Genomic DNA, 25185 nt, shown 5'->3' with positions numbered 1-25185 from the left:
GCAGTACTAGAGGTCGGGAGCAGCACGGGTGAAGGGTGGTGGTAATGGTGGTGACGGAAGAGCTACCATGACAGGTGGCACAGGAGAGCCAGAGGGGGCCTAGTGCTAGGGGAGGGCAGGAGGTCTGAGAGGGCTCAGTCCCCTTCAGTTCTGCAGAGAAGAGAGAGGGTCCCGTTTCAGGAAACTGAAAGGGAGCAGGGTGCAGTTAGACAGGCTGGCGAGAAGAAGGAAGGGCGCAGAGCCCTGGCACTGGGCTGATGGAGTCCACCTGAGCTTGGTGAAGAGCTGACTCCCTGCCGGGGACAGTCTTGGGGTGTGGGGGGCTGCGTCTCCCCTGTTTTAGCCAGCTTTCCTCTGCTGTGAGTAAAGGATCTGACCAGCGCAACTGTAAGGGAGGAAAATGTATTTGAAGGGCTCAGGGTTTCAGAGGTCTTAGTCGTGAGAAGGCCGGCTCCCTTCCTGGGGCTTGGGGTGAGGCAGAGCATTAAGGCCGAAGAGCCTGACAGAGGGAAGCAGCTCCCATCACCGAGATCAGGAAGCAGATACAAAGTATGTGCCCCAGAGCCACGCCCCCAATTAACCACGACCAGTTAACCACGCCCCCAGTTAACCACGCCCCCGGTTAACCACGCCCTCCAGCCAGGGCCGCTGGGCGGGGCTCCAGTTACCCCTCAATTAATCCCTATCAGAGGATTAATTCACTGATTGGGTTAAGACTCTCACAACCCAATCATTTCTCCTTGGAACCTTCTTGCATCGTCTCACGTGAGCTTTTGGGGGACACCTCACACTCAGACCACCACAGCCCCTCAGGAAGACAAAGCCGTGTTTGCTCTTAGAAATTCCAGGTCCCTGGAAGCAGGCAGAGCCTTAGATTCCTCTGGGCGCTTCTCCTCTCTGAGCTTTAGGGCGGTGTGTAGGGGGCTCTCTCAGTCCACAGAGCCAGGAACAGTTCTGGGGACATATTCCTGCTGCTCCTGGGGACCCACTCTGAGGACCTGGCTGCTGGACCAAGATCATGTGCAAGCCCCGGCTCTGCATTGCTGCCCAGACGCGGAGTGAGCAGCAGGGCCTGGCAGACACCCAGGTCTTGGGAACTCGGTGTCCTCCATGCTGATAGGGGGTGGGGCTCCCTGGGAAGAGTCCAAAGGAGGGGGCAGGCCCACACTTGGCTCCTCCGGAAGAGTGCGTGGAGGAGAGCTTGACGCCAGGCCTGGTCCCTGGGCTTCCCAGGGCGCTTGCATCCTCTGGCAGTTTGGAGAATGAGCCCCTGATCATTCCCATCTTCCGTCCCTCCAGGCAGTAGTTTGTTCTTCTGCTTGGGCTCCCTCTGGGCCTTTGCATGTGCTCTTCTCTTTGCCCGAAATGCTCATCTCTCTTCCACCTGCCCCCATGTCTACCCATCATTTCAAGCCTCCTCCAGGAAACCTTCCCAGATCCCCACCCGACACCCTCGCTTGCGGGCAGGATTAGCGTTCCTCTTCTGTGCTCCCGCAGAACTGAACCCACTCAGATTCTCCCACGGATCCTGCTCCAGGGAGCGTAGGATTCCATGAGGTGGACAGATGTGGATACTTTACCCTCACCCCTGCCACATCAGAGAGAATGCAGCCACTCTGTCCACAACCAAATGGCACAGGGGACCACGTCCCGAGTCCGTGACCCGACAGGTCAGGGAATGCTGAGTTCACACCTCTTGGTGGGCAGCTCTGCGTCACCTCTGCAGAGGAGACCAGGAGCAGGAAGAGTCTGGAAAACTCTTAAAGGATCCCCAGAGCCCCTCCGCAGGACTGGTGGGCTGCCCCCCTCGGCCCGGCCTAGGATTTCTCAATGGATTCCAAGTTAGAAAAGTGAAGAGATCATCCAGGGACCCGGTGAGATGGCTCACCTGAAAGTCTATTCTCAAGAGAAGGGTGAGTACCCTGGAAAGAGCAGACACAAGGTCCCCAAGTGCCCTCAAGGGTCCTGGTCATGGCTGCATCAGAATCCAGCACAGGGCACCTGCTGGCCAAGCTTTGGTCACAGAGAAAACCCAGAAGCTGAGGTTGTCAACTCAGGCTGTGCTTTAAAAATACCTCTGTCCTGACTCCACCTCCAAACTAATTAATCAGAGTCTTCTGGGGCAGGGCCAGTAGGCCCAGTAGGGGTTTCCCACAAGACCAGGGCTGGGGCTCCAGGGAGGCCAGGGGTTGGAGGAAGGACCCAGGGGCAGAGGTGTCAAGGGACAGTCCTCTGCTTCCTCAGTCACTGTTCACTCCTTCAAGCGTCTGAGGCCCTGCTTCTCCCCTCCACTATACTGGGCTGGTCAGCCCTTCCAGGGGACGGGCTCTGGAGAAGGTGTGAAAGAGCAGGACCACACCTGACAAAGAGGCCTTTGTGGGGAGCCTGGGCCACGGCGTGGCTCTGCTGCCCCCTAGTGGGGCCCCGAGATGCGCCCTGCAGCAGCTGCTCAGGAGACCTGGGTTTCCGGCATCTCTCCCTCCATCACAGAGGAAGAGGGGCAGCCTGCTAATAGAGGAGAGACCCAAGACAGAGCAGGGACGGCTGGGGCACACCGAGGGACTCAGAGCCATCGCGGCTCAGGTGTGCCATGGCTGGGGCCTGATCTTGCATGATTAACCTCCCCGAATGAATAAGCACAGACTCCAGAGGAGAGCCATCAATAGTAGAAGTGGAGAGGGTGGTGGCGGTAATGGCAGGGTCGTGACACTCCCGGGCTCATGGTTGTGTTGGTAGATAGTGAAGTCTGGTGATGGTTGGCGATGGCTTGTGATGATGGTGGTGGTAGCCATGACAGATGGAGGCAATGGTGGCTACCGTGAGCCTTCCTGGGCGTGTCCTTAGGTGCCTCATCTCCCCCTGGCACAGCCCTGGAGCTGAAGTGCTGGGACACAGGACAAAGCCGGTTCACTTTAATGTCCAGTGAAGGCTTATTTATGCTCTCACCTGTAACCTGGGGGAGTTCCGGCTGCTCCTGCCCCATACACTGTGTGCTGCATTTTCTCCACTGCTTCCATCCTGGGGTGTGTGCATTGGTCCCTCCCTACGGTTTTAATTTCTCCAGCGTTTATCAGACATCTGGGTCTCACCTTCTATGAAATGTCTGTTGAAATTTCGCTGTCAATTAGAAATTGAGTTGTTAGTATATTTTTTATTGACTTGTAGTTCTGTATACATGTCAGACCTAAGTCCTCTGTCAGATAGATGCACTGCAAATAACCTCTCTCCGACTGTGTCTTGCCTTTGAATTCTCGTGGTAGAAGCTTTTGATGATCCGAATTTTAAAATTTTAATGTGGTCCAGTGCCTTCATTTTTTAATGGTTCATGCTTTTTCGTGAGTTGTCTGGATGATCTTTGTCCATGCCTGATGTCATGAAGACATTTCCTAGATTTTCTTCTAAATTTGGGCAAATGTTTCATTTCAAATTAATATCGTAGGGGCTGGAGAGTAGCTCGGCAGTAGAGTGCTCACCTTAGAGCGCTCACCTAGCACATGTGGGGTGCTGGGTTCGATCCTCAGCACTGCACAAAAATAAAATAAAGGTATTGTGTCCAACTACAACCAAAACAAAATATTTAAAAAATTATATTGTAAATGATGTGAAGGATGAAGTCGAGGATTCTGTGTTCCTTTATGTAGATATCCACTAAGTCCAGCCCAGTTTATGGAAAAGAACATTTTCTCCCAGCTGAATCACAAGGGTTCTTTGTCATGAATCTGGTGATGCAAGTGTCTTCTGTTCCACACAGCTATCCTGCACCAGTACACATTATCTTGAATGTTGTTGCTTTACATTGTCTTGATATCTGATAACAAAAGTCCTCTGATTTCGTTCTTCTTCATTATTAACTAAGACTACAGCCTTGCATTTTCATGTCAATTTTAAAATCAGCTGGTCAATTTCCATTTTTAAAAGTCTGCTGGAATACTGATTGGGATTGAATATAATCTACATGTCAGTTTGCAGAAAAGTAACATGTTCACAATACTGTGTCTTCTTATTCATGAAAACAGTAATACACCCCTTTTATTTAGGCCTTCTTGAATATCTCTGAATAATATTTTGCCAATTCTAATGTGTTGTTTTTACACATCTTTCACTGAATTTATTTCTAAGAAGTTTATTTTTTGATGCTGCTCTAAATGCTAAATTTAAAATTTTGATTATGTAATTAACATATAGGGTATGCATTAATCAGTTTTCCATGACTATACCAAAATACCCAAGGGTGGATACTTTATTTTTAAAAAGGGTGTTTAATTCACAGTTCTGGAGGCTCAAGGGCACATCACAGGCTTTGACTCAGCTCAGGTGAGGGCTCCATTGTCTGGATCATATCATGACAGATGGCATCATGGTGGGAATGTGTGAGAGGGAGAGATCTCATGGCAAGACAGGAAGCTAGAGCATGGACAGAAGTCAGGCTCACTCTTTATAACAACTCACTCTTGAGAGAACTAACTGGAACTAACTGGAGGTCTTGCAAGGACTATGTTAATCCCTTCCAGTGTCCGTGGCAGCAGCCCCAAGGCGGAACTACTTCCCACTAAGCTCCAACTCTTAAAGGTCCCACCACACCTCTTACTGCCACACTGAGGATCCAGCTTCCAATGCACGATCCTTTGTGGGCCAGACTCAAACCATGTCGATAGATAATGTTTGCACAGTGACGATGTAACAGAGAGTTTGCTAAAGTCATTTATTAACTCCAGGAGCTTTTTTGGAGAGTCTGTCTGAATTTTCTATACACCTGTGTATCTGTGAAAATGAGTTTTCCCAACTTGACTTCTTTCTTTCCAGTTGCTACATCCATTTTTTTTTCTTTTTCTTGTCTTACTACATAGCTGGACCTCTGCACCTGTAAGTTCTGCATCCGAGGATTCAAACAACTGTGGATCAATCATGTGGTTCGGCCTGCAAGGGCTTCATCTGTACTGAACACATCCGACTTTTTTCCTGGTCACTATTTCCTAAGAAATGCAATATGACAAATATTTCCGTAGAATTTACATTGCATTTGGTATTACAAATGACCTAGGGATGATTCACATTATATGGGAAGATATGTGCGCATTATATGCAAATACTATGCCACTGTTTATCAAGGACTTGATTAAGCACACATGGATTTGGGTGGGTGGGTGGGGGGTCCTGGAACCAATTCCCCAAGAATGTCAAGGACAACTGTACCAATTATCTACTAATGGTGATGGGAGAAATTATTTTATCATTAGATGTGATGCTACCTGAGGGCTTTTTTTTTTAGATAACCTTTATGAAATTAAGGAATTTTCATGTATTCCTCCTCGTTTTTGAGGCTTTTATTTATATCATGAATAAGTGTTAAATCTTATCAAGTTTTTTTAGTATCCTTTGAGATAACCACTGGTTTTCTCCTTCTCTTCTTATCAATGTGTTAAAATGACACGGATTGAGTTTCCAAAGTTAAGGCCACTTTTGAGTCACTGGAATAGATCCACATATATTAGGCAATTACATATTGCTGGATGTGATTGGTTAATAATCGTTTGGGAGCCTGACATTCGTATTCCTAAGAGATAATGGCCTGTCATTTTCTTTTTGTATGGTGTCATTGTAAGGATTGGATATCAGGGTTAAGTCAGCCTCATTTAGAAAAATCCATCTGGAAATGCCCCCTCCGGCTCCATCCCTGAAAGTGTGGGTAGGATGGATATTACTTCTTTAATGTTTAGAAAGTTTCCCGTGAAGCCATTCAGGCCAAGAGTCTCAATTCAACTTGTTTAACTGATATAAAGCTACTCAAATAGTCTGCTCTTTTCTTCTATCCATATTAGTAAATTGTTTAAGGGATCTGCAAACCCTTCTTTTTTCCTTTCATTCTGAGGATTGAACCCAGGGGTGCTTAACTACTGAGCCCCATCCTCAGCCCTTTTTTATATTTCATTGTGAGACGGGTCTCATTAAGTTGTTTAGGGCCTCACTAAGATGCCGAGACTGGCTTTGAACTTGCAATCCTCCTGCCTCATAAGCTGCTGGGATGACAGGTGTGCACCCATCTGTGATGTCTTCTTATTCTTCTCTTAATGTCTGTGAGATCTGTAGCTGTCTCATCTTTTTTATTTCTGAGATTCATAATTTGCGTTTCCTCTTTTCATTTTCTTGAGTAGTTGACTAAACATCAGTACAAAACCCCGACTTTTGGCTCTGTTATCCTCCAGCCATGTTTAGTGGTCTCTGCTCTGAGCGGTGCAATTTCTTTCCTTCTTCCTTGGATTTTGTGCAGTCTTCTTTTTGGAGCTTCCTGAGATGGAAACTTTGATAATTGATTTTTCAACCTCCCTTCTCTTCTAACATAAGTATTTTGAACTATAAAATTTCCTCTGAACACCGCTTGAGTACCTGCATTATTGTTAACTAAAAAATATTTCTAATAGTTTGCAAATCTTCTTTGATCGGAAGGTCATGTAAACGTGTCTTTTGTTTGATCTCCAATCCTGGGGGGGTGCGATTTTCTAGTGACCTTTCCTTTATTGATCCTAGGTGATTCCTCTACAGCTGGGGAACATACTCAATGGACTCTCAGTCACTTGAAATGGTTGAGGCTGACCTCACAGCCCACTGTCTATTTTGGGAAATGTGCACTAGAAGAGACTGTGGATTTTTATAGTTATTGAACCTGGTGTTCTGTAACTGTCATTTAGAGCAAAAGATAACAGTGTTGTTCAAATCTTCTGTAAATTTTTACCTGTTGGTCTTCGCTAGTGAAAGAGTCTCGCTAAGATCAAATCATGATGGTGCATTTGTCTATTCTCCTTTGATTTCTATTATTGGATGAAAAAATCATACAAAAACACATTTTGTTTGTTGTATCCAGTGTGACAATCTTTGTGAGGATCCCCAAATCCACGATGCTCAAGTCTCTTATATAAAATAGATAAGTATTAACATATAACCCCTGTAAACCGTCCCATACACTTTAACCCTCTCTAGATCAATTATAATAGATGATACACTGTAAATACTATGTAAATGGTTGTTTGTACTGTGCTGTTTAGGACAAAATGACAAGAAAAAAAAACTGTACATGTTCAGTACAGATGAGCTTTATTTCTTTCCTAGCATTTCCATCCACATTTGGTTGAATTTGCTGATTCAGAACTCAAACAGAGAGGACCAACAGGACTTACTGATAAAATTGGATTTAATTGTATCTTGTTGTTTTCTGTTTAATTTGCTCTTTATAACTTTATTTCTCCTCTTTGTCTTCTTTTGACTCAATCAAATAGTTTTGATTCTTTTTTTTCTATAACTACCATCTTAATTTTAACTCTTTTATTTATTTATTTATTTATTTATTTATTTATTTATTTTGGTACTATGGATTGGACCTAGGGGTGCTCAACCACTGGGCCATATCCCCAGTCCATGTGAGTGTGTGTGTGTGTAGAAAAAAAAATATATGTATATGTATATATATAAACTTTATAAATAAATAAATATATATATATACATATATATATATTTGTTTTGGGTTTTTTGTTTTGTTTTGGTTTGTCTTGTTTTAGAGACACGGTTTCACTACATTGCTTAGCATCTTGCTAAGTTGCTGGGGTTGGCTTTGAACTCACAATCCTCCTGCCTCAGCCTCCCAAGCTGCTGGGATGATAAGTGTGCACCACCACACATGGCTCTTTTTTAATTTTTTAATTTTATTTTGAGACGGGGTCCTTCTAAGCTGCTGAAGCTGTCCTCCAACTTGTGCTCCTCCTACCTCAGCCTCCTGAGCAGCTAGATCACAGGCATGTGCCATCAGGCCTGGCTCACCATTATTTTCAGAGCAATTATCTTAAAGATGTCACTCTACATCTCTGATGTATTACCTTAGGTCCACCTTAAGTTAGTGCTTTTATCACTCCCCAGACAATAGAAGAACTCTACAATCCACAGCTGGTCTCCCCCTCCCACCTTTTATTTCACGTGTGTTTGTTTCTCTCTCTATGATCATGGTCGCCAGACACAGTGTTTCTTTCAAGCAGTCGCAGGGATTACTTCCTCATTCTCCGGTGCTCCTTTTTTCTCCTGCCGTCCACATTTCCACGTGGGATCATTTTCATCCGTCATTTAAAAAACCAAAACGAAACTTCCTTGATATGTTTTGCCATGTTGGTCCAGCAGTGGGGAGTTAGGTCCGCTGCTCTTGGTTTGAAATGTCTGTTTTAGCTGCGCTCGTGAAGGATACTTTTGCCGGGCATCCAATTCTAGGTGGATTTTTGTTTTTTAAATTCAGCCCTTTGGAGATGTCACCTATTGTATAATTTGTACTCGAAAGTATTCGTCAGTCTTTGGGATGCCTTTTTTCAGTGCTATGTCATTTTTTCCCCATGGCTGCATTTAAGTCTTTTTCTTTGTGTTGATTTTTAAGAGTTGAAGATGTGGCCAGGTGTGATGGCGCAGGCCTCTAATCCCAGTTGCTTGGGAGGCTGAGGCAGGAGGATCTCGAGCTCAAAGCCAGCCTCAGCAACTTAGCAAGGTGTTAAGCAACTCAGTGAGACCTTGTCTCTAATAAAAATATAAAAAGGGCTGGGGATGTGGCTCAGTGGTTAAGCACCCCTGGGTTCAATCCCTAGCACCCCCCCCCCCAAAAAAAAAAAACCATTGAAGAATGCAGGTGTGCTAGTGTTTGCATTTACTTTGATTTCTCTTACATACATCATCCAATACTTTAACAAATGTTGTCAACTCTATTCAAGATCTGGACACTGCTCATCGCCTCCTTTATGAATCCAGAGTAAAAGCCCGAGTCCTTCAGAGCCCTCTGCAAGCCAGCACTGATGGAGCCCTGTGCCCTCTGGGACCTCCGGTCACCCTTCCCTTGCTCCACCCCGCCCTCCTCTGTTCCTGAACACACTGGTCTGCTCTGCCGCAGGACCTTCCCACTGACTCACCTTTCTTCTGTCTGGGCTAATCTTCCCCCAGATATTTTCTTCCTTTGTTAACTCACTCTCCTCCTTGAAGTCTTGACTCAAATGTCCCCTTCTTTCTCAAAGAGGCATCCCATGACCCCATGACCATGCTGTGTAAACTCCAACCTTCCCACCCCAGCGCTCAGTCCTCCCCACTGCTTGGGACCTGCATAGCACTTCTCCATTTTTAACATGCTCTGCAGATTACATAGGTGCTGATTTTGGTCGTTGGCCTCTTCCTGCTCATGAAAGGCCAATTCTGCAAGGACAGGGATCTCTACCTGTTTTGTTCACTCAGAATCCCAAGTGCCGAGAAGCCTGGCATACAGAGGACACATAATAAAACTCTGCTCATGAATGCTCCCTTTAAGGGTAGCAATGTCCTCATTCACTGTTAGGGAACAAAAAAAAAGGAGCAGACTCTCGCTTGTGGCGTCAGATGATGCACACATTCTGATCCAGGTTAGGATGCCTGGTGCAAAAGTCCCCTCCCAGCAGCCCTCCTGTCCCCAGCAGGCGCATATCCTGCTTTGCACTTTTATCAAATCCCATTCTGGTGGCTCATCTCTGAGCAATGTGAGCAAGGCAACAATCCGACTAAGCCCTGCACACCGGGACACCAATTTCTGATGGTCCTTAACACTCCCAAGGGCATTATAAATGCAACTTGTTCGTCTCTAAATGGAGTTATGACTCTAAGACGCTACAAGTGGCATCACAACCTACAGGTGGCATCACGAGCTACTGCCTGCAGTTTTTGATTTAAACTCTTCAGTTGGGAGGTGCACAGCTGCCTCCTTCTGTGGGGGCTTCTCCTGCTTTCACAGGAGAAAGTGCCTCTTTTCCCTCTTTTTGTTTTTTCCAGGTGAGAAACAGGGATAGTGATTCTTTCCCGATCCACCTCAGGGGTTGAAAAATGGAAAGAAGATCATTTGGGGAGTTTTATTTAGGCTTTCAGGAATTCGTTACCATGTGTGAATAACTTTCAGTTCTGTCTCATGGAACTCTCAAAACGACCATGTGAAACAGGAGAGGACCACTCACCCTGTTCACAGGGAGGACACAGGCCAGGGGGGCCCGGCTCAGGGGCCAGTTAGTGGCAGGGCTGGGGACTGTGTTTCTTGGCTCTACAGTCCCCTCCCTGTAAAGCCCGTCAGAGGACCCTGTAACTAACATGTCAAGTGGCTCTCACGTGCACACCTCCAGTGCTTGGGCAGCTTGCTGCCACCACGGTGGCCTGTATTCTAGAAATGTGGCTTTGATGGTTGGCTGTCATTTGTCACAGAGTGGGTGGATTTTAGGATTTCCAGCTGCTGTGTGTTCAGGGGGAGAGGAGTTTGTGGAAATATTCAGAGAACATATAGAGACAGCCAGCATGACAATACCACTAATAATGCCAACCTGACAGTGTCACTTCCTTGCCTGGGACACACAGTGGCTTCCTGGTTCCCTGAGGAGTGAGCCCAGCTCCTTGGTGTGCCCCCCATGAAGTGAGTCTAGCCTCAAACCACCTCTCCTTGCCACACCCATCTGCACATCCTCCAGTGCCTTCCTGAAGTAAGTGTCCTCTGTCTGGACCACCCTCACCTCCTGGCCCTCGGCTCCTACAAGCCTCTGAGCTCCGCAAAGGCCCTGCACACTGGATTGTTTTCCTTTCCCCTCAGCCAGACTGTGAGCTGGGAGGGACAGGTCTGCTTGTGATTCTTCTGCCCTGGTGCTCAGCCTGGAGACTGCAACAACATGAGCGGTTGCCCAGGCTGCGCACTCACAGACATCTCTGCTGCTCTCAGAAGCCTGAGGGGAAAGTCAAACAGCGCGCTGGCCTTGGATTAGCTTTGGCATTATAGACGCAGGCGCTCCAATATTTATCCAGATGATGGAAACCTGCTCTCAGCTCAGTGACAGGCAGCTGGGACCTCCCTAGAGTTGACTGAGACCTGGGCCTCTCCCTGGTGCCCAAGCCCCTCCCCTCTCTGTGTGCTGAACTGAAAAGTTGGAACTCTTGGGAGAGGGGCGGGTGTGTGGAGAGACAAGCCTGGTCCAGGCTCTGCCCAGGGTAGCTCTGTGGCCTTGACTGAGTCCTTCGCATCCTGGTTTCCTGTCCCTTTGTGCACAAGGAGGCTGGTCTGAGTGGCCCCATGGGTCCCTGCTGATGGAACTGGCCAGGAGTAGGAGATTCTCAGACTGAGAACCCCCTAGCGAGGGGACCTAACTTGGGACTTTCCGGGCACAGTGGTGGGCTGGGTGAATCTTTAACCAGCCTGCCCTGGGCAGGCGGGAGCTTTACGGATGGATGACCGCCGGGCTGGCGGGATGGGGGCGGGAATGTACCGTGTGGAGACAGTCCCCGTGCGGCGGAAAGGAACCAGACTCGGGCGGGGCTAATGCCGGGCGCAGAGCTGGACATGGAGGAACGTGGCTCTCCCGACGGGTAAGCAGAGCCTTGGGACGGTTCCGGGAGCCCTGAACGTCGCGCCCAGCAGACAGCGCGGGGCTCAGAGACCCTAACTCACGTTGCTGCCACAGGGACCCCGCGCGGAGCGTGGAGCAGGGGTCAGAGGGGCCGGAAACGCCCATCCAAGTGGTGCTCAGGTGGGCATAGGTTGACCAGGAGGTACCGGGGCGAAGATGGGACCCACGGAGGTATCAGGATGGACCATCTATGCTCCCTGGAATCCTAGGGTGCGTCCGATGAGCGCGGCCGAGCTGCGTCGAGGAGAGCAGAGCGCGCTGCACTGCTCGGGGACCCGGACTCTGCAGGTGAGAAACCCCTCCAGCCACCCTACAACAGCACACCCGGGGCATCTTGGCCCTTTCCAGAGTGTCCCCCACCGCCCTCCCCAGGTGAGCCCCCCGGGCGGGGGCCCGGACGTGGCGTTCCGCTTCGGCGCGGTGCTGGACGGGGCGCGCACGCAGGAGGACGTGTTCCGGGCGTGCGGCGTGCGGCGGCTGGGCGAGCTGGCTCTGCGCGGGTGAGTGGCCGGGGGCGCGGCGCGGGTGGGGGGTGGGCTCCCGCACCCGCCCGGCCCGCCGCCCCAGCCCGTGTCCAGCCGCGCCCTGCCGCCTGCAGATTCTCCTGTACCGTCTTCACCTTTGGCCAGACGGGCTCCGGGAAGACCTACACGCTGACCGGACCGCCGCCCCAGGTGCGCGGAGCGCCCGCCGAGCCCTCCAAGGTCGGGGCTGGCGGGCGGGGGTCCTGGGAGCTGCAGGCAGCCGGGGGCTCCCCGCGGACGGGGCTTGGATGATGCAGCCCCGCCCCCCCCCCCATTTATTGGCAGAGAACTGAGGATCACGGAGAAGGGACTTGCCCGTTTGGAGCCTTTGGAGTTCGATGTTTGATCCCTTAACTAGTTCTCAGTTTCTTCATTTGGAAATGATGAAAAACCTGATAAGGAAATGATAGTGGGGATTAAATGAGATATTTGGTGGGAACTGGGCAGGGTTCCTGGCGCAGAGCCCGTGCCCGGGAGGAAGGGACTTATCACTGTGCTGCTGCTGCGGGGCCAGCGCCTAGGTTCAGCTGGTTTTGCCCCCAGGGGGACGGGGTGCCTGTGCCCCCCAGCCTGGCAGGCATCATGCAGAGGACCTTCGCCTGGCTGTTGGACCGCGTGCAGCACCTGGGCGCCCCCGTCACCCTCCGCGCCTCCTACCTGGAGATCTACAACGAGCAGGTAGGGAAGGGAGGAATAAATTTAAATAGCCCAAAAGGAAAGGAGCCAGGGACAGGGGGCCGAAGGGGATGTGGGAACCCTTGTCAAGAAGGGCTGGGCGGATGGAGCGCAGAATCAGAGGGAGCCTTCCCCTCCCCTGCTCCCTCCTCTCCCAGGTTCGGGACTTGCTGAGCCTGGGGTCTCCCCGGCCGCTCCCCGTTCGATGGAATAAGACCCGGGGCTTCTACGTGGAGCAGCTGCGGGTGGTAGAGTTCAGGAGTCTGGAGACCCTGATGGACCTTCTTCAGATGGGTGCGAGCTCCTGCAGGCGCTGCCGGGTGGTGGAGGGCTGTGCCTCCACCCAGAGAACTCCCCTGGGGGAGAAGGACCAGCAAACCTGCAACTCAGACCTGGCCCAGTTGTGTCCCCAAGGCCTGGGATGGTGCCTTCCAGACTCCTTTCAGCCCCGACCTCCCTGCAGGTCCAGCCTCCAGCTGGGTCAAGCCTCTTCCCCAGCAGCCCATTTCCAAGCCCCAGGCCACATCCCTTTAGGCTCCAGGACCTCCCACCCCTGCCCTGTGGGTAGAGGTGGAACCTCTTAGTCTAGGCTGTTCGGCCCTTCTGTCCCAGTCTGGTTCCTTCAAGCTTAGAATATTGATAGAATAGTTATGGCTCACCCTCCTCCGGCAGGGACCCAGGGTGTGGGTCCCCAGCTCTGCCATTCCTCAGGTGACTCTGTGCCTGGTCTCCCCCCTCTCCTACACAGCAATAGGAGAGATGTTTATGGATGTCAGGGTGACGTCATTCTTCTGCTGGGTTCTCTCCCCTCTGCTTAGACCTGTCTGCTAGAGCCAGACCCACATCCCATCATTTCGTGAACCAACACCTGTTCTGCCTGTCTCTGCCTCTGTGTGCCGGGGGCCCTCTGCCCGGTGCTCTCTTCCTCATTGGCAGTGACCTTCTCTTCTACCAAGTGCAGCTCCCCCTGGTCGCCCCTGCAGGTCTCAGCCGGAGAAGGAGATCAGCGCATACCCTGAACCAGGCCTCCAGCCGAAGCCACGCCCTGCTCACGCTCTACATAGGTCGCCCCACTGTGAGTGCCCGATCCAGAGGGAGCTGCCCAGGGCGTGTGTGAACCACCTTGGGTGTGTGCTGGAGGTGGGGTGGCAGTGGAAACGCTTGGCCTTGCCACCTTGTGACTTTGATGGGAACCGTCCTCCCAGTCCCCATCAAGCCCTGGTCCCCCAGCCCCAGCAGATGCCTCCCGCAGACCCCGGGGCGCCCCCTGTTGGTGGGAAGCTGTGCTTCGTGGACCTGGCGGGCAGTGAGAAGGTGGCGGCCACAGGATCCCGTGGGGAGCTGATGCTCGAGGCCAACAGCATCAACCGCAGCCTGCTGGCCCTGGGTGAGGCCTGGGGACGCCAGTCTGGTTTCCTGTGTCCCTCCTGTGCACTTGCCCAATAGCTGCGCCCAGCGGGGACCAGAGACGTTGTGATGCATAGGGGTGGGCCCAGGAGCTGACCGGGAGACAGGCCTCCTCTGGCCCCACCCTAAGGCTGACTTTCTTCCCTATTTAGAATGTTGTCTTTCCGACTGTAAACTCTCAGGGTCTCGAGAGTGACATGCCAACTTAGGAGGTGCTGGTTCACCTAGAGACTGAGGCCCAGCAAGGCAGAGAACTGCACCCATGTCCCCACCCCAGGTTATGGTCCTTACGGGCCTGGGCCTTAGCACCTCCCAGTGCCACACCCGGGAGGTGCTCACGAAATTCCTTTTCATTCAGCCATTGATTAGAAACTTCCTGGGTCCCTAACAAGTGCCAGGACCCTGCTGAGCATTGCAGACTAGAGTGGCCAGGCCATCTGAGCGCTCAGGAGGCCCAGGCTGGCAGTGGACACCCATCTGAATGAGCAGTGAGGTTGTGTGGAAGATGGACTTTTGGAGTCGCCTGGGTCTGGGTGGAGCTCCGGCTCTGTAGCATCCAGCTGTGTGACTTTGGACAAGCGGTGCAACCTTTCTGGGCCTTGCTTTCCCCACCCAGGTCACTGCATCTCCCTGTTGCTGGACCCACAGCGGAAGCAGAGCCACATTCCTTTTCGGGACAGCAAGCTCACCAAGTTGCTGGCAGACTCACTAGGGGGGCGTGGGGTCACCCTCATGGTACCCTCGGGGTCTGGCTGGGAGGGCAGGGCCTGGGGGAGGGGCTCCCAGGGAGGAGCACTCAGGGGGTCCTCCCCAGGTGGCCTGCGTGTCCCCCTCTGCCCAGTGCCTCCCTGAGACTCTCAGCACCCTGCGTTATGCAAGTCGGGCCCAGCGAGTCACCACCCGGCCTCAGGCCCCCAAGGTGAATGGGCTCCCGGGTGCGGGGACGGGCAGGGGAGGTGGGCTCCCATCAGGAGGCAGGAGTCGCAGCCTGAAGGCCTCACGGCGGAAGTCTGGGACTGGGTCAGGGGTGGGCTGAGAGCTGGAATCCTGGAAGTGACATCATGGTTGGCAGGTGGGACCAGGGTCCCAGCCAAGGTCACAGTCAGCTTTGGGCTGGTCTAGGGTGGAGTGACATCTGGGACGTGATCCAGAGCCTGGCCAGGACCTCAGCTGGCATCATGGTTCAGTGCGAGTGGAGCTTGGGTCTGATGCAGGGTCCTTTGAGAGGTCAGAATCTGGGCCTTTGGAACAGAAATGAGTTTGGTTTGGACCTAGAGCCGAGTCCAGCTCAGATTGTTCCAGGAGGATGCAGTGGGCACCCCATGCCAGCTCCAGATAGAAACAGCCTGGTGCAGGGCTCGAGGCTGGCAAGTGAAACATGGACTAGATTTCAGGCCCCACTCGCTCCCCACCCCTGCAAAGCCTTGTGCAGTGCACAACTTGTACAACCTTAAAGGGTGGCTCTGGGCCTCTTTCTCTGCAGTCCCCTGTGGCAAAGCAGCCTCAGCGTTTGGAGACTGAGATGCTACAGCTTCAGGAAGAGAACCGTCACCTGCGGTTGCAGCTGGACCAAAGGGACCCCCAGGGTAGGAGCTCCCTGGGGGTGGAGGTGGATGTGGCTGGGGCCTGGGTCTGCTGCTCCTGTGGATCTTGTCACCGCCCACTCCCACACAGGCCCAGAGCTCCGTGGAGCCCGGGTGGCCTGGGCCCAGCGGAACCTCTATGGCATGCTGCAGGAGTTCATGCTGGAGAATGAGCGGCTCAGGTGCAGCCCAGCCCCAGGGGGGGACACTGACCACCGCCCCTCCCTGCCGGGTCGCTTCGGTCAGGATGTCCTGTCCCCTCCCCCCTCGTCCCCCAGCTTCCTGCAGCTGGTATTGGGCTGCAGTGAGTAGGGCCTGACCGTCACCCCAGCACCCCGTCACCTTGTGGGGCCTGTCCTCTCCCAGGAAAGAAATAAGCCAGCTGCAGAGTAGCCGAGACCTGGCCCACGACCAGCAGCGCGTCCTCTCCCAGCAGGTCCTCGAGTTGGAAAGGTGAGCGCAGCCGCAGCCTAGAGACAGGGACGCTGGGAACAGAGGGACTTAGTGACATGGCAGTGTGACCTCTGGGTCCACCTGGGTTCAGTTTCCAGCCCTGCCAGGTCCTGGCTGTGCCCGGTCAGGCCTGTCACTTGGCCCCTCGCTGCCTGGGTTTCCTCTTCTGTAAGATGGGGTCCTGGGTCACCCGCGCCACAGGGCCTGGAGGGCAGGGGAAGGGGCCCTGGGCACAGGACGTGCTGCTGAGGGGGCCTCGAGGCCAGCCCAGGGGGCCTGCGGCCACAGGCAGAGCCGGCTCTTCTTGCAGGCGCCTCTGCTCTGCCCGAACCCCCTGCCAGCTGTGCCCCGCGCCCGGCCCACCGTGCTCCTGCCTGATGGTGCCAGTTGCCCCCTGCCACGTGAGTCTCCCCTCCCAGCCTGCAAGGGTGACAAGCTACGATGCCGCGGAGCCTCTGATGTGCACTCTTGCAGGCACTGCCACCCCTCTGCTCCTGTCCCTGCTGCCACCTCTGCCCTCTGTGCCGAGCACCTCTGGCCCGCTGGGCCTGCCCGCGGAGGGAGCACCACCAGCCGCAGGTAGGAAAGGCTGGGCGTTGGGTGGGGGGGACCTGGGGGACCTGGACCTTGATCTAGAGGTCGACAGTCAGGGAACGGGGACCCCAGGGATCCTGGGTTCCAGGCTGCATCACGGTGGGTGAAGGACTGGCTTGGGGCGCCCAGCCCAGGGTGAGACACGTGCCCTCGTCCCACCCGCCGTCTCTTAGGAACACACCCCTCGTTCGCTGGTTCACTCCTGCACCTGAGTATTTGCCCCTTTGTGCATTTGCTGCTCCTGCGCTTGCCGGCCTTGTCAGTCCCCTCCCCTGAGCTCCCAGCTGTGGGCAGCCTCTGTCCCAGGTGCCCAGGGTTCAGAAATAGCCCAGGCACGGCTCCTGCCTGCCAGGGGCTCCCAGTCTCAGGACACTACATGAGTCATCTGTAGCCCAGAGGAAGGCGACCAAGACCCCGCCTGTTACACTGGCCTGACACTCTGGGCACATGGTGGGACAGGCATGGCCAGGAGTCATGGCCAGCACCAGGAAAGTGGGACACCAAGAGGGACTGAGGTCACCCAGTGTGGTCTCTGATCTTCCTATAGGTGCCAGACCCCGAGGCCCCGGGTGGCTTGCCCCTGTCTGCCCGGCCCCCCGCCTGGGCACCCCCGTGCAGCCCCGGCTCTGCCCAGTGCCCGAGAGGGAGGTGAGCCCAGCCCTGGGGCCGTTTGAGTGGGGAGGAGCCCTGGGGATGCAAATGCTCCCCTGCTACCACCCGCTCACCCTGGCCCAGGAGCCACAGTGACTGGACTGAGACCCGCGTCTTGGCAGAGATGCTGACCGGGGAGGAGGTGGTGCCCTCGGCCCCCCCGCTGCCCATGGGGCCCCCGAAGATGCCGCCAGTGCTGAAAGGTGAATGGGGAGGGGGTCCTGGGGTGCTCAGGCCTCGGAGAGGGGCCCTGGGGTGCTCGGGCCTCAGGCTTCCATGTCTGGGCGGTGGGCTTAGGAGGGACTGCTCAGAACCATCGGCTCCAAATCTTGGAATTCTCTCTTTAGGGCCCCCAGGCGCAGACAGCTGTAGGGAAGGGTGTAGGTGCTGCTCCAGAGGGAGGCCCCGGGGAGGGCAGGAGGCCCGGGGAGGGCAGGCCTCCAGTCTCGCTGCTCCATAGGTGGGGCCGGGGTCCCAAACCTCGCCCAGAGACTGGAGGCCCTCAGACTGCAGATCGGCAGCTCCCTGCGACGGGGCCAGAGCCAGCCACCCACCAGCAAGTGTGCTCAGAGCCCAGACGGAGTCCCCCCTCCCCACTGAAGGCAAAGTGGAGTCTGCCATGGGCCCCGGGCTGGCTCTCCCGGTTCTGTGAATGGCAGTGGCTGTGGCTACTCAGCCTGCAGCTGGACTGGGCAGAACACACCTCCAGGAGCTGGGGGGCTCCTTGGGGGGACAAGTGGAGGAGGCTGCCCTTGAGATAAGACTGTCCTGAGAAACCAGGCAGCAGGGGACAAAATGTATGAATAAAGAGAGGTGTTGGCTCCGGGTCTGGTTCTGTGTGTCAGTCACTTTCCTTAAGGGAATCCGAGACGGGAAGGGCTCTTTGGGGAGTCTGAGGAGGAACAAGGACTCTTGGTACGGATGTGTGTCCTCTTCTGGTCTGGGATGTCCTAGCCTCCCACCTCCCTTCATGTATTAGGCTAGTTTTAATTGAGCACCTACCATGTGCCACTGGTAGGCTTGGCACTGGGAAGGTGTGGGGGCGTGGGATGGTGAATGTCTCAATGGGGGAGGCTTGAGCTGGGGCAGTCGAGTGGCCAGGGTCCCACCTGCTCTGTGCTAGCTGCAGGTCCTGGTGCTGGTGGGCTCGGGAGACCTGGCTTCAGATGCTTCAGGCCTGCACCTTCCTGGGCCACTGTCTGGGGGGGAGACGGCACCTGTCCTGTGACCATTCATGAGGATGAAGGATGTGCGGAATGTCGTGGTCCCTGGTCTGAGTGCCCAGGAGGATGGGGGGTCTGTAGCTATGGAGAGGTCTGGATGTGACGGGAGGGATGGGGAGTGGGAGCAGGAGCGGCTCAGCACAGGAAGCCCCTGGTCAACTCCACGGTGGCGTTTACAGTCCGGGAAGCTGAGGCCCACAGGGCTCATTGGCTCATTCATTCAACAAACAGCCGGTGTCAGCTGCACTTGGAGCTGTAAGCTGCGAACGGGACCAACACGGGACAAGGTGGCTTTCCCTGGTAGCCCCCGCTGCTGCGGGGCAGACAGGCACTTCCAACCTCACACGGGCTGACGGGAAGGTCAGGGCGTTGTGGAGGCACCAAGGAGGGTCTCCCAATAAGCAATTGTGGGGGGCCAGGAAAGCTTTGCCGAGTTGGCAGGTGGAGGGGCCGGGAGGCAAAGGCCCAGAGGCCTCTGAGTTTCCAAATTTTCCAGGACTCGGAATTTCAGGGTCAGTGGGCCACATCCAGAACTGGGGCCCTGTCAAGGGCACAGGGGAGCCGTGGAAGGGGCTGGAGGAGTCACTGGCTTAGATTTGCACGTGGACCACGCTGGCCTTGCATGGATGGTGAAGGGGCTGGAGGCAGGGGACCAGAAAGGAGGCCAGTACAGAGAGGAGACCCCTCAGCCAGCAGCGCTGAGCTGGGCCTCCGGGTGGACACTGTCTGAGACCTGGGGCCTGGGCCTGGGCAAGTCCCCAGGCAGGCAGCTTTAGCCACAGGCCTGGGGAGCTCTGGGGGACCAAGCTGGCCGGGGAGGATGCTGGAGAAGATGGAGTCTCCTCATCTCTGCAACAGGGGGGCCTGGCCTGAGGACTCCCCAGTGCAGGGCCAGGCCAGGGAAGACTCAGGCTCTTCTCCCAGCACTCTGCAGAGGAACCTTGGACAGTCTCAGAATCAGCCCCAGGGGGGTGAGGACCCAGAGAAAACAACAAGGTACCTTGAGGCTACTCTGGGTGTCCTGTGTGACTTGGGACAGGCTATCAGCCCTCTCTGGACCTCGTCAATTGCAAGGCCCCTGGCTCCTGAGTCTGTGTGGCAGGACCCTGCAGCTGAGGCTAACAGGGTCAGCCCAGACTGGAGCCCCTGTGATCAGGTTCTGGGAGGCAGGACTTGTGACGGAGCATCAGGGGTGTTCACCAGTGGTGACCCTGAGGCAGGCCAGGGGCTGGAGGACCATGGCCAACCAGCCAACCAGGAGGGCAGGCTGTGGGTCAGCCACACAAGCTCCAACCTGACACCACGCACCCGGGGGGTGACCCTGGGCAAGTGACGTCACTGCTCTGAGTCCAAGTGACCACCTATCCAGAGTGGGCAGAGTAACAAGGTCCCTTTGAAGACCCCTCACGAGGATGAGACTCCCTGATATTTGGAAAGAATGTCACTGCCTGCTGCAGTGACTTTGCCACCGGCAACCTTCAGTCAGCACAAAACCATCTCCTTCCACAGGTACCTGCTGAGAACCTGCTTTGGGCCAGCACAGAACCAAGCACGAGAGCCCCCCTCAGAGCACAGGAGAAGACACACAGGACACCTCCCCGGGGCATGTGGGGCGCTGATACATCCTGGGGAGCAGAGTAGAGCAGGGGCCGGGCTGGGTCTGGCAGGGGCCCAACTCTACATATGGGGTTCTGGAAAGGTCCTGTGTGGAGGGGACGTTCGTGCAGAGACCTGAAGAGGGGCCCGGTTATCGCCGTAATGTGCTGGCACTACCTCAGCTTGGGTGGCTCAGCAGGTTCCCGCCCAGGCTACCTCCCTCTCCCAGCGCCCTTACCTTGCTGCTTCCAGGCCCTGCAGCTGGGAGGTCCTGGGCCTCCGGCAGGGGAGGCCCCTGGCACCCAGCATGAGCATTCTCCATCCCTGCGTGGGGAGGATTCATGAGGACCACCCAGGGGCCTGGCTGAGCAGTTCTTTTGTGTCTGGACGGTTCCCCTGGAGCCGGCCACGATTCCCCAGTTCCTACTGCCAACTCATGCTCCGGCTCAGCAAAACCCCACTTCTTTCTCCCCAAGAGAGACGCTGGACTTATGGGAACAGGTCCTCCCCTGCCCCGTCTCATGAGCCACGAGCCCACCTCTCCCTCAGCATCCTCCCTCCAAGACGGTGCTTTCCTAGGACCCCCCGAGGCCCTGGGCCTTCCACAGGCCTTAGGTAGCCAGCACCAGACCAAGACTTCAGTCCACCTGGCCCTTCCTGGGAACTTGTGCACTCAGGAAGGTACTTCTGGACCCCCAAGCCACAATCTGTCTGCAGATTTCTGGAACTTGGGGACAATGCTTTGGCCCCTGGAAACAGGGTAGTCGTTCTGAAGCATAGTCAAATTTCAAAGAAGGCGTCTGACCCCTTGGGACATTGGAATTGAGAGAAGCCCTTGGAATCCTGAAGCTCTGGGAATTTCCCAGAGTTCCAATCCTTAAGGATCTCTCCGATTGCAAAACCTGGTCTAGAAGTTGGGAGGGATTCTCTGCAATGGGCAGGTGATTCACGAGTTCCTAGTGCACTGACCAATTCCACGTGACCTGGCTGCCCAGACCTCTGGTGGGTTCCCCAGGTCCTGGCCAAGTGCGCTCAACCACCACGTTGACCGCCACCCAGTGGGACCTCAGCAGGAGGCGGGTAGAAGAGCAGTTTCTAGAGGGAAACTCCACCCAGCCCACACGTTCTAGAACAGCCAGGACCCAAAGAGGCTTGGTAAGGCCTCCCCACCTCCACGAGGCAGCTTCACCACCCGGTGAGGGAGGACTCTAGCTCTAGCACAGCCTCAACTAGAACCCAAAGAATTAGAGGGGGAGCCCTGAAGTCCAGGGTTGATGGCAGAGCCCTGGGTGGGGTAGCAGGACATCTGGGTGGTCTCCAGGGGGACAGACTCTGCCCCTTCGTTCCTCAGCCTACATCTGCCCAACTTACCAATTGTGGGATCCTGGACGGGAGAGTTGACCCCTTCGAGCCTCGGTTTCTTCCTCCGTGAAGTGGGGATAAAACGGAATTGACTGACCCTCACAGGAGCTAAGTGGTCACAGTGGGTAACGTCAGGATGAAGTGAATCCTTGCACACTTGAGACGCCTGGCCCACGGTGGGTGCCAAGGCAACGCTGGCTGTCATTCCTATTATTACTCCTAGCGAATGCTCTCAGTACCAGGGTCCACCATTCCCGGACTCGCCAGGGAGGAATCAGGTCCATGTCTGGACTCCTGCTGTTACAGATTTCAGGTCAGCTGTCCCTTTCCCACAGGGTGTCCCTTCTGACCCACATTCTTCCAGGGAATCAGTGGTGAGTCGGCAAGAGCCAGGGAAAGGTTCCCGCGGCGGCTCCGAGTCAGCTGAGGGGAAGAAATTCATTTGTCTTTATTGAAGAAAGAACAGTGGGGCTTTCCAAAGAGCCCCGCCTGCCTGCGGTTTCAGGAAATGTCATCTCAGTCCTTCCAAGGAGGTTGGGCTGTGTCCACTCGGTCAGCCAGGAGTCAGCGGCCCCTGGAGGTCCTGCTTCAGTGGACAGACAAGACCAGCCGGGGAGGAGTGGGCAGATGCCTGCGTCTCAAGAACATCCTGAAGCCAGGCGTGATGGCGCAGCCTACAATCCCAGCGCTGGGGAGGCTGAGGCAGGAGGATCACAAGTCCAAATCGGCCTCAGCAACTCAGCGAGACCGTCTCTAAATAAAAGATTCAAAAGGGCTGGGGATGTGGCTCAGTGGTTAAGTGCCCTTGAGTTCAATCCCTGGTAGCAATTAAAAAAAAAAATTCTGAATTCCAAACGGGTCCCACTTTATGAGCAGCTTCTTCAGGCTGAGCCACCCCCTCCTACAATCATGAACCCGAAACAGCAACATGGAAGGGCCCCGCCTAAGCTGAGGCCTCTCCAAGGAGCAAGAAGGCCACACGCTTCTTATCCTCAAATCTCCTGCACCCCATGAGCTCTGATTAGTTCATTTAACAGGGGAGGACTCGGGTTCATAAGTTGCTCACTCACACAGGCCACAGGGGCTGCAGCAGGTACGGCACCCACACCTGGGCCTGAGGTTTTGAGGCTGAACTGCTGCTCCTGCCTACAGAACAGACAACCCCCCAAAATGGCCGCAGGTGGACCCCTCAGGGCCGGGGCTCTTTGCTTTTCAGCCAGCCCAGCTGTCCTCCCTTGCTTGCGCATCCACTGGCCCTTGTGAAGGACTCTGGGTGTGATCCCCAGGCCCTGGACTCCACTTCCTGTCTTCTACTTGGGTGGCCCTTCCTGGGGTCTGCCCCAATCAGCATGCACCACGTGCCGTGCACAGTACGGGACCCCAGGGAAAAAGAGGGCTGAACTTGGTATGTCAGACCCCAAGCACACTCGGCGGAGGAGGGAGAGACGGGCTGACCCCAGCCTGGCCCCCACGGTGGAGAGCAAATGAAGGGAGATCCCTCAGCTCCGCGTGTCCTAAAGAACATGGCCAGAAGGTCCTGCTCGTGATCAGGGAGAGCATGGGCAGGCCGGCAGAGGGCCTTGGGCGTTGGGATGACAGTCCTGAGTTTGCATTGCATCTCTCTGGCTGGATGATCTTCAACACCCCATCACCTGATCTCCCAGCCTCAGTTTTCCCATCTGCAAAACAGGGCCATGGCATGGCGAGAACCTGAATAGAGAAGTCGGTGAGACATGCTCCACCCCAGGTGCTCAGCACAGACGTGGTGAGAACTTACTAAGTTCATCATTAAATGAGAACTTACTAAGTTCATCATTCAGATCCGCAGCACCTGTACCCAATCCCCATCCCTAGGCAGAGTTCCCCAAGGACATTTATGTATTCATTTTAAAGGGACCTACTCAGTCTCAAGCTAAAGGTAAAGGCTGAACATTTGACACTCAGCAGGGAGCAAGGAAGGCCCGGCTGGAGCTCAGTTTTTCTGTGGCTCCAGGACTGCTGCCCTTTGACTGTCTAGAACAATCTGAGCTCAAAGCCTCAGGTCTTCCTGGTAGCTCTCTGCTGCCCCCTCGTGGACATGTGGGGTATGCGCCTCAGTGCAATTCCAGCCAAGTACGGAGCCCTCAGCTCCAAGTGGCTGTGACAACGCGGGTCCCTCTTAGGGTGCACCCTTAGGGAGCGTTTTTCACAATGTCCGTCACTCAGTCCTTATTTCAGCCAGATAAAGAACCGGAACGACTGTCCCAGTCAGTCCCATGTCTGGGTGGCCTTGCTCTTGGGGACAGGAGGGAGGGGAATGGGCCACAGAGTCTGGAGAATGTTCCTCCCACAGCGCTGGTCACTGGGTCCTGGGGCCTGCCCGCCTCCAGCTCTGCCTTGGTGACCCTGAGGGGACAGGCTGGGGCAAGGGACTGAGGAGGGCCAGTGTCTGAGGCAAGGCCCCGGGCGTCAGCAGGGAAGGCCACCCACCCTGCCCGCGGTGTCCTCCCCGTCAGCAGGGGAGACCTGAACTCTGATGGCCCCCTCTGGCCAGAGCCTTACCCAGTGTCCTCCATGGCCCTTCCTGGAGGCCCTCCTGGGGAGTGGCTCCTCGGGGCCCCTTCCCTGGTTCCTGACTGGTCTCTCCTGATCACCCATGGACGCCCGGGATGAGGACCAGCCGCTGGGCCTGGTGGCCCTGCCTCCCCGTACCTCGCCACTCCCCCCTGCCACCAAGCTCCTGACTGGGCTTTTTTCCTTACGTTTTATTTTTCATTGCAAACGAGATTCTGCCTCCGTTTCCTCCTCTGTGCACTCGCTGTCCCCTGAGCCGGGAGCACCCGCCCCACCCACCTGCCCCTGCTCTCTGTCAGGAGGGCTCCTGCCCTCGGGGATCACTGTCCCCTCGGCCTCCACTCCCCATCACGTCTCTGTCTCGGGAGCACCAGAGGCTGCGCGCTCCCCATCCTGTCCCCAGCAGCAGCCTGGAGTGTGTGTTGGTGAGAGAACACGTCAGCAAATGGCCGTTGAGGAGACCCCCGGGGTGTCGGAGTCAGGCCCGCCCAGCCCCCAGCTCGAGCCCCTTCCCTCCCTCCTGCCCTGGGCCCCCCTGGGGTCCCTCGCGAGGCAGGCTCTCCCTGTGCCCTTACAAGGTTCTGGAAGCTGGACGAACCCTGTGGACTCTGCACCCTTGGGCCCCCTCCCTCTGCCTGGCCTCTCCGCCTCCTGGGCTTAATGTTTAAACAGCAGCTCAAAGTCCAGGTGGCCTCAGCACCTCCTCCCTCTCTGCTCTGGTTAATAATCTCAGGATCACAAACACCCCAGGGGCAGGAGGTCAACACCCTGACGTCCTGGGGCCTCTCCCAGCCTCGGGGGCTGAGCGCTGAGCGAGGCCCTGTCCAGGGAGGCCGGGACCACCTCGGCTTCTGGTTTGGACAGTGGGGTTGATAACCTGGGTCCTGCCCCCTGCCGTGAAGATCAGGTGCCATCTTGGTTCCCTGTAACAGCCCAAGTAAGGTGACAGATGCCCTGAGGTCACAGGGCGCTTTCACAAACAGTGTCTGTTGACCTCTTGGCAGGCGGAGCAGGGACTGTTGTCTTCAGCTTACAGAATGGGACAGAGGCCTTCAGAGAGAGAAAGCCGCCCAGTTCACCCAGAATAAGAAGTCAGAATGTCTGGCTTCCAGTCCTGTGCACGCCCTCTTGGTCTACGCTGCCC

At 55.1% G+C, this 25185-nt stretch overlaps 1 protein-coding gene and 1 long non-coding RNA gene across 9 annotated transcripts; one reads left to right on the top strand and one right to left on the bottom strand.

The window, feature by feature from the left end:
- Positions 1-8654: 8654 nt before the first annotated feature.
- On the bottom strand, positions 8655-24194 carry LOC124097184 (uncharacterized). Of its 3 annotated transcripts, XR_006853148.2 has the most exons (5): positions 24030-24194; positions 21498-23167; positions 15952-16094; positions 13279-13359; positions 8655-12975 (listed from the first exon to the last, which is right to left on the bottom strand). It is a non-coding gene; the product is annotated as an uncharacterized LOC124097184 (long non-coding RNA). The 3 variants fall into 3 exon arrangements; XR_009227419.1 differs by having other exon boundaries at positions 8655-15267; XR_006853147.2 differs by having other exon boundaries at positions 8655-13359.
- Positions 11242-18134, top strand: Kif12 (kinesin family member 12). 6 transcript variants are annotated; one of them, XM_046451443.2, is made up of 19 exons: positions 11246-11379; positions 11475-11540; positions 11630-11708; positions 11865-11920; positions 12019-12094; positions 12488-12622; positions 12778-12913; positions 13603-13694; positions 13850-14006; positions 14643-14761; positions 14841-14945; positions 15510-15612; positions 15701-15791; positions 15976-16062; positions 16373-16463; positions 16537-16641; positions 17204-17304; positions 17392-17510; positions 17768-18134. In XM_046451443.2, the coding sequence occupies exons 1-19, from the start codon at positions 11333-11335 to the stop codon at positions 17905-17907; spliced, it is 1905 nt and encodes a 634-aa protein (XP_046307399.1). In that variant the 5' UTR covers positions 11246-11332; the 3' UTR covers positions 17908-18134. The 6 variants fall into 6 exon arrangements, 4 of the variants coding, with proteins under 4 accessions (XP_046307397.1, XP_058437624.1, XP_046307399.1 ...); XM_046451442.2 differs by having other exon boundaries at positions 11793-11920; XM_046451441.2 differs by lacking the exon at positions 12019-12094 and having other exon boundaries at positions 11242-11379; positions 11793-11920.
- Positions 24195-25185: the final 991 nt, after the last annotated feature.

The sequence above is a fragment of the Marmota monax genome, unplaced genomic scaffold (assembly GCF_021218885.2).
Source record: "Marmota monax isolate L192 unplaced genomic scaffold, Marmota_monax_Labrador192_F-V1.1 WCK01_AAM20220418_F8-fsc00020, whole genome shotgun sequence".
NCBI lineage: Eukaryota > Metazoa > Chordata > Mammalia > Rodentia > Sciuridae > Marmota > Marmota monax.
The sequence above is the reverse complement of the archived record's forward strand: the minus strand, read 5'-3'. Positions and strand labels throughout refer to the sequence as shown.

What these genes read in the sequence shown, in the direction of transcription:
- Kif12 (XM_046451441.2), top strand. Translation starts at nt 11,242, where the DNA reads ATGACCGCCGGGCTGGCGGGATGGGGGCGGGAATGTACCGTGTGGAGA. An exon ending in CCCGGCCTCAGGCCCCCAAG is followed by an intron (nt 14,946 to 15,509) that starts GTGAATGGGCTC and finishes CTTTCTCTGCAG; the next exon opens with TCCCCTGTGGCAAAGCAGCC. An exon ending in CTGGAGAATGAGCGGCTCAG is followed by an intron (nt 15,792 to 15,975) that starts GTGCAGCCCAGC and finishes GTCCTCTCCCAG; the next exon opens with GAAAGAAATAAGCCAGCTGC.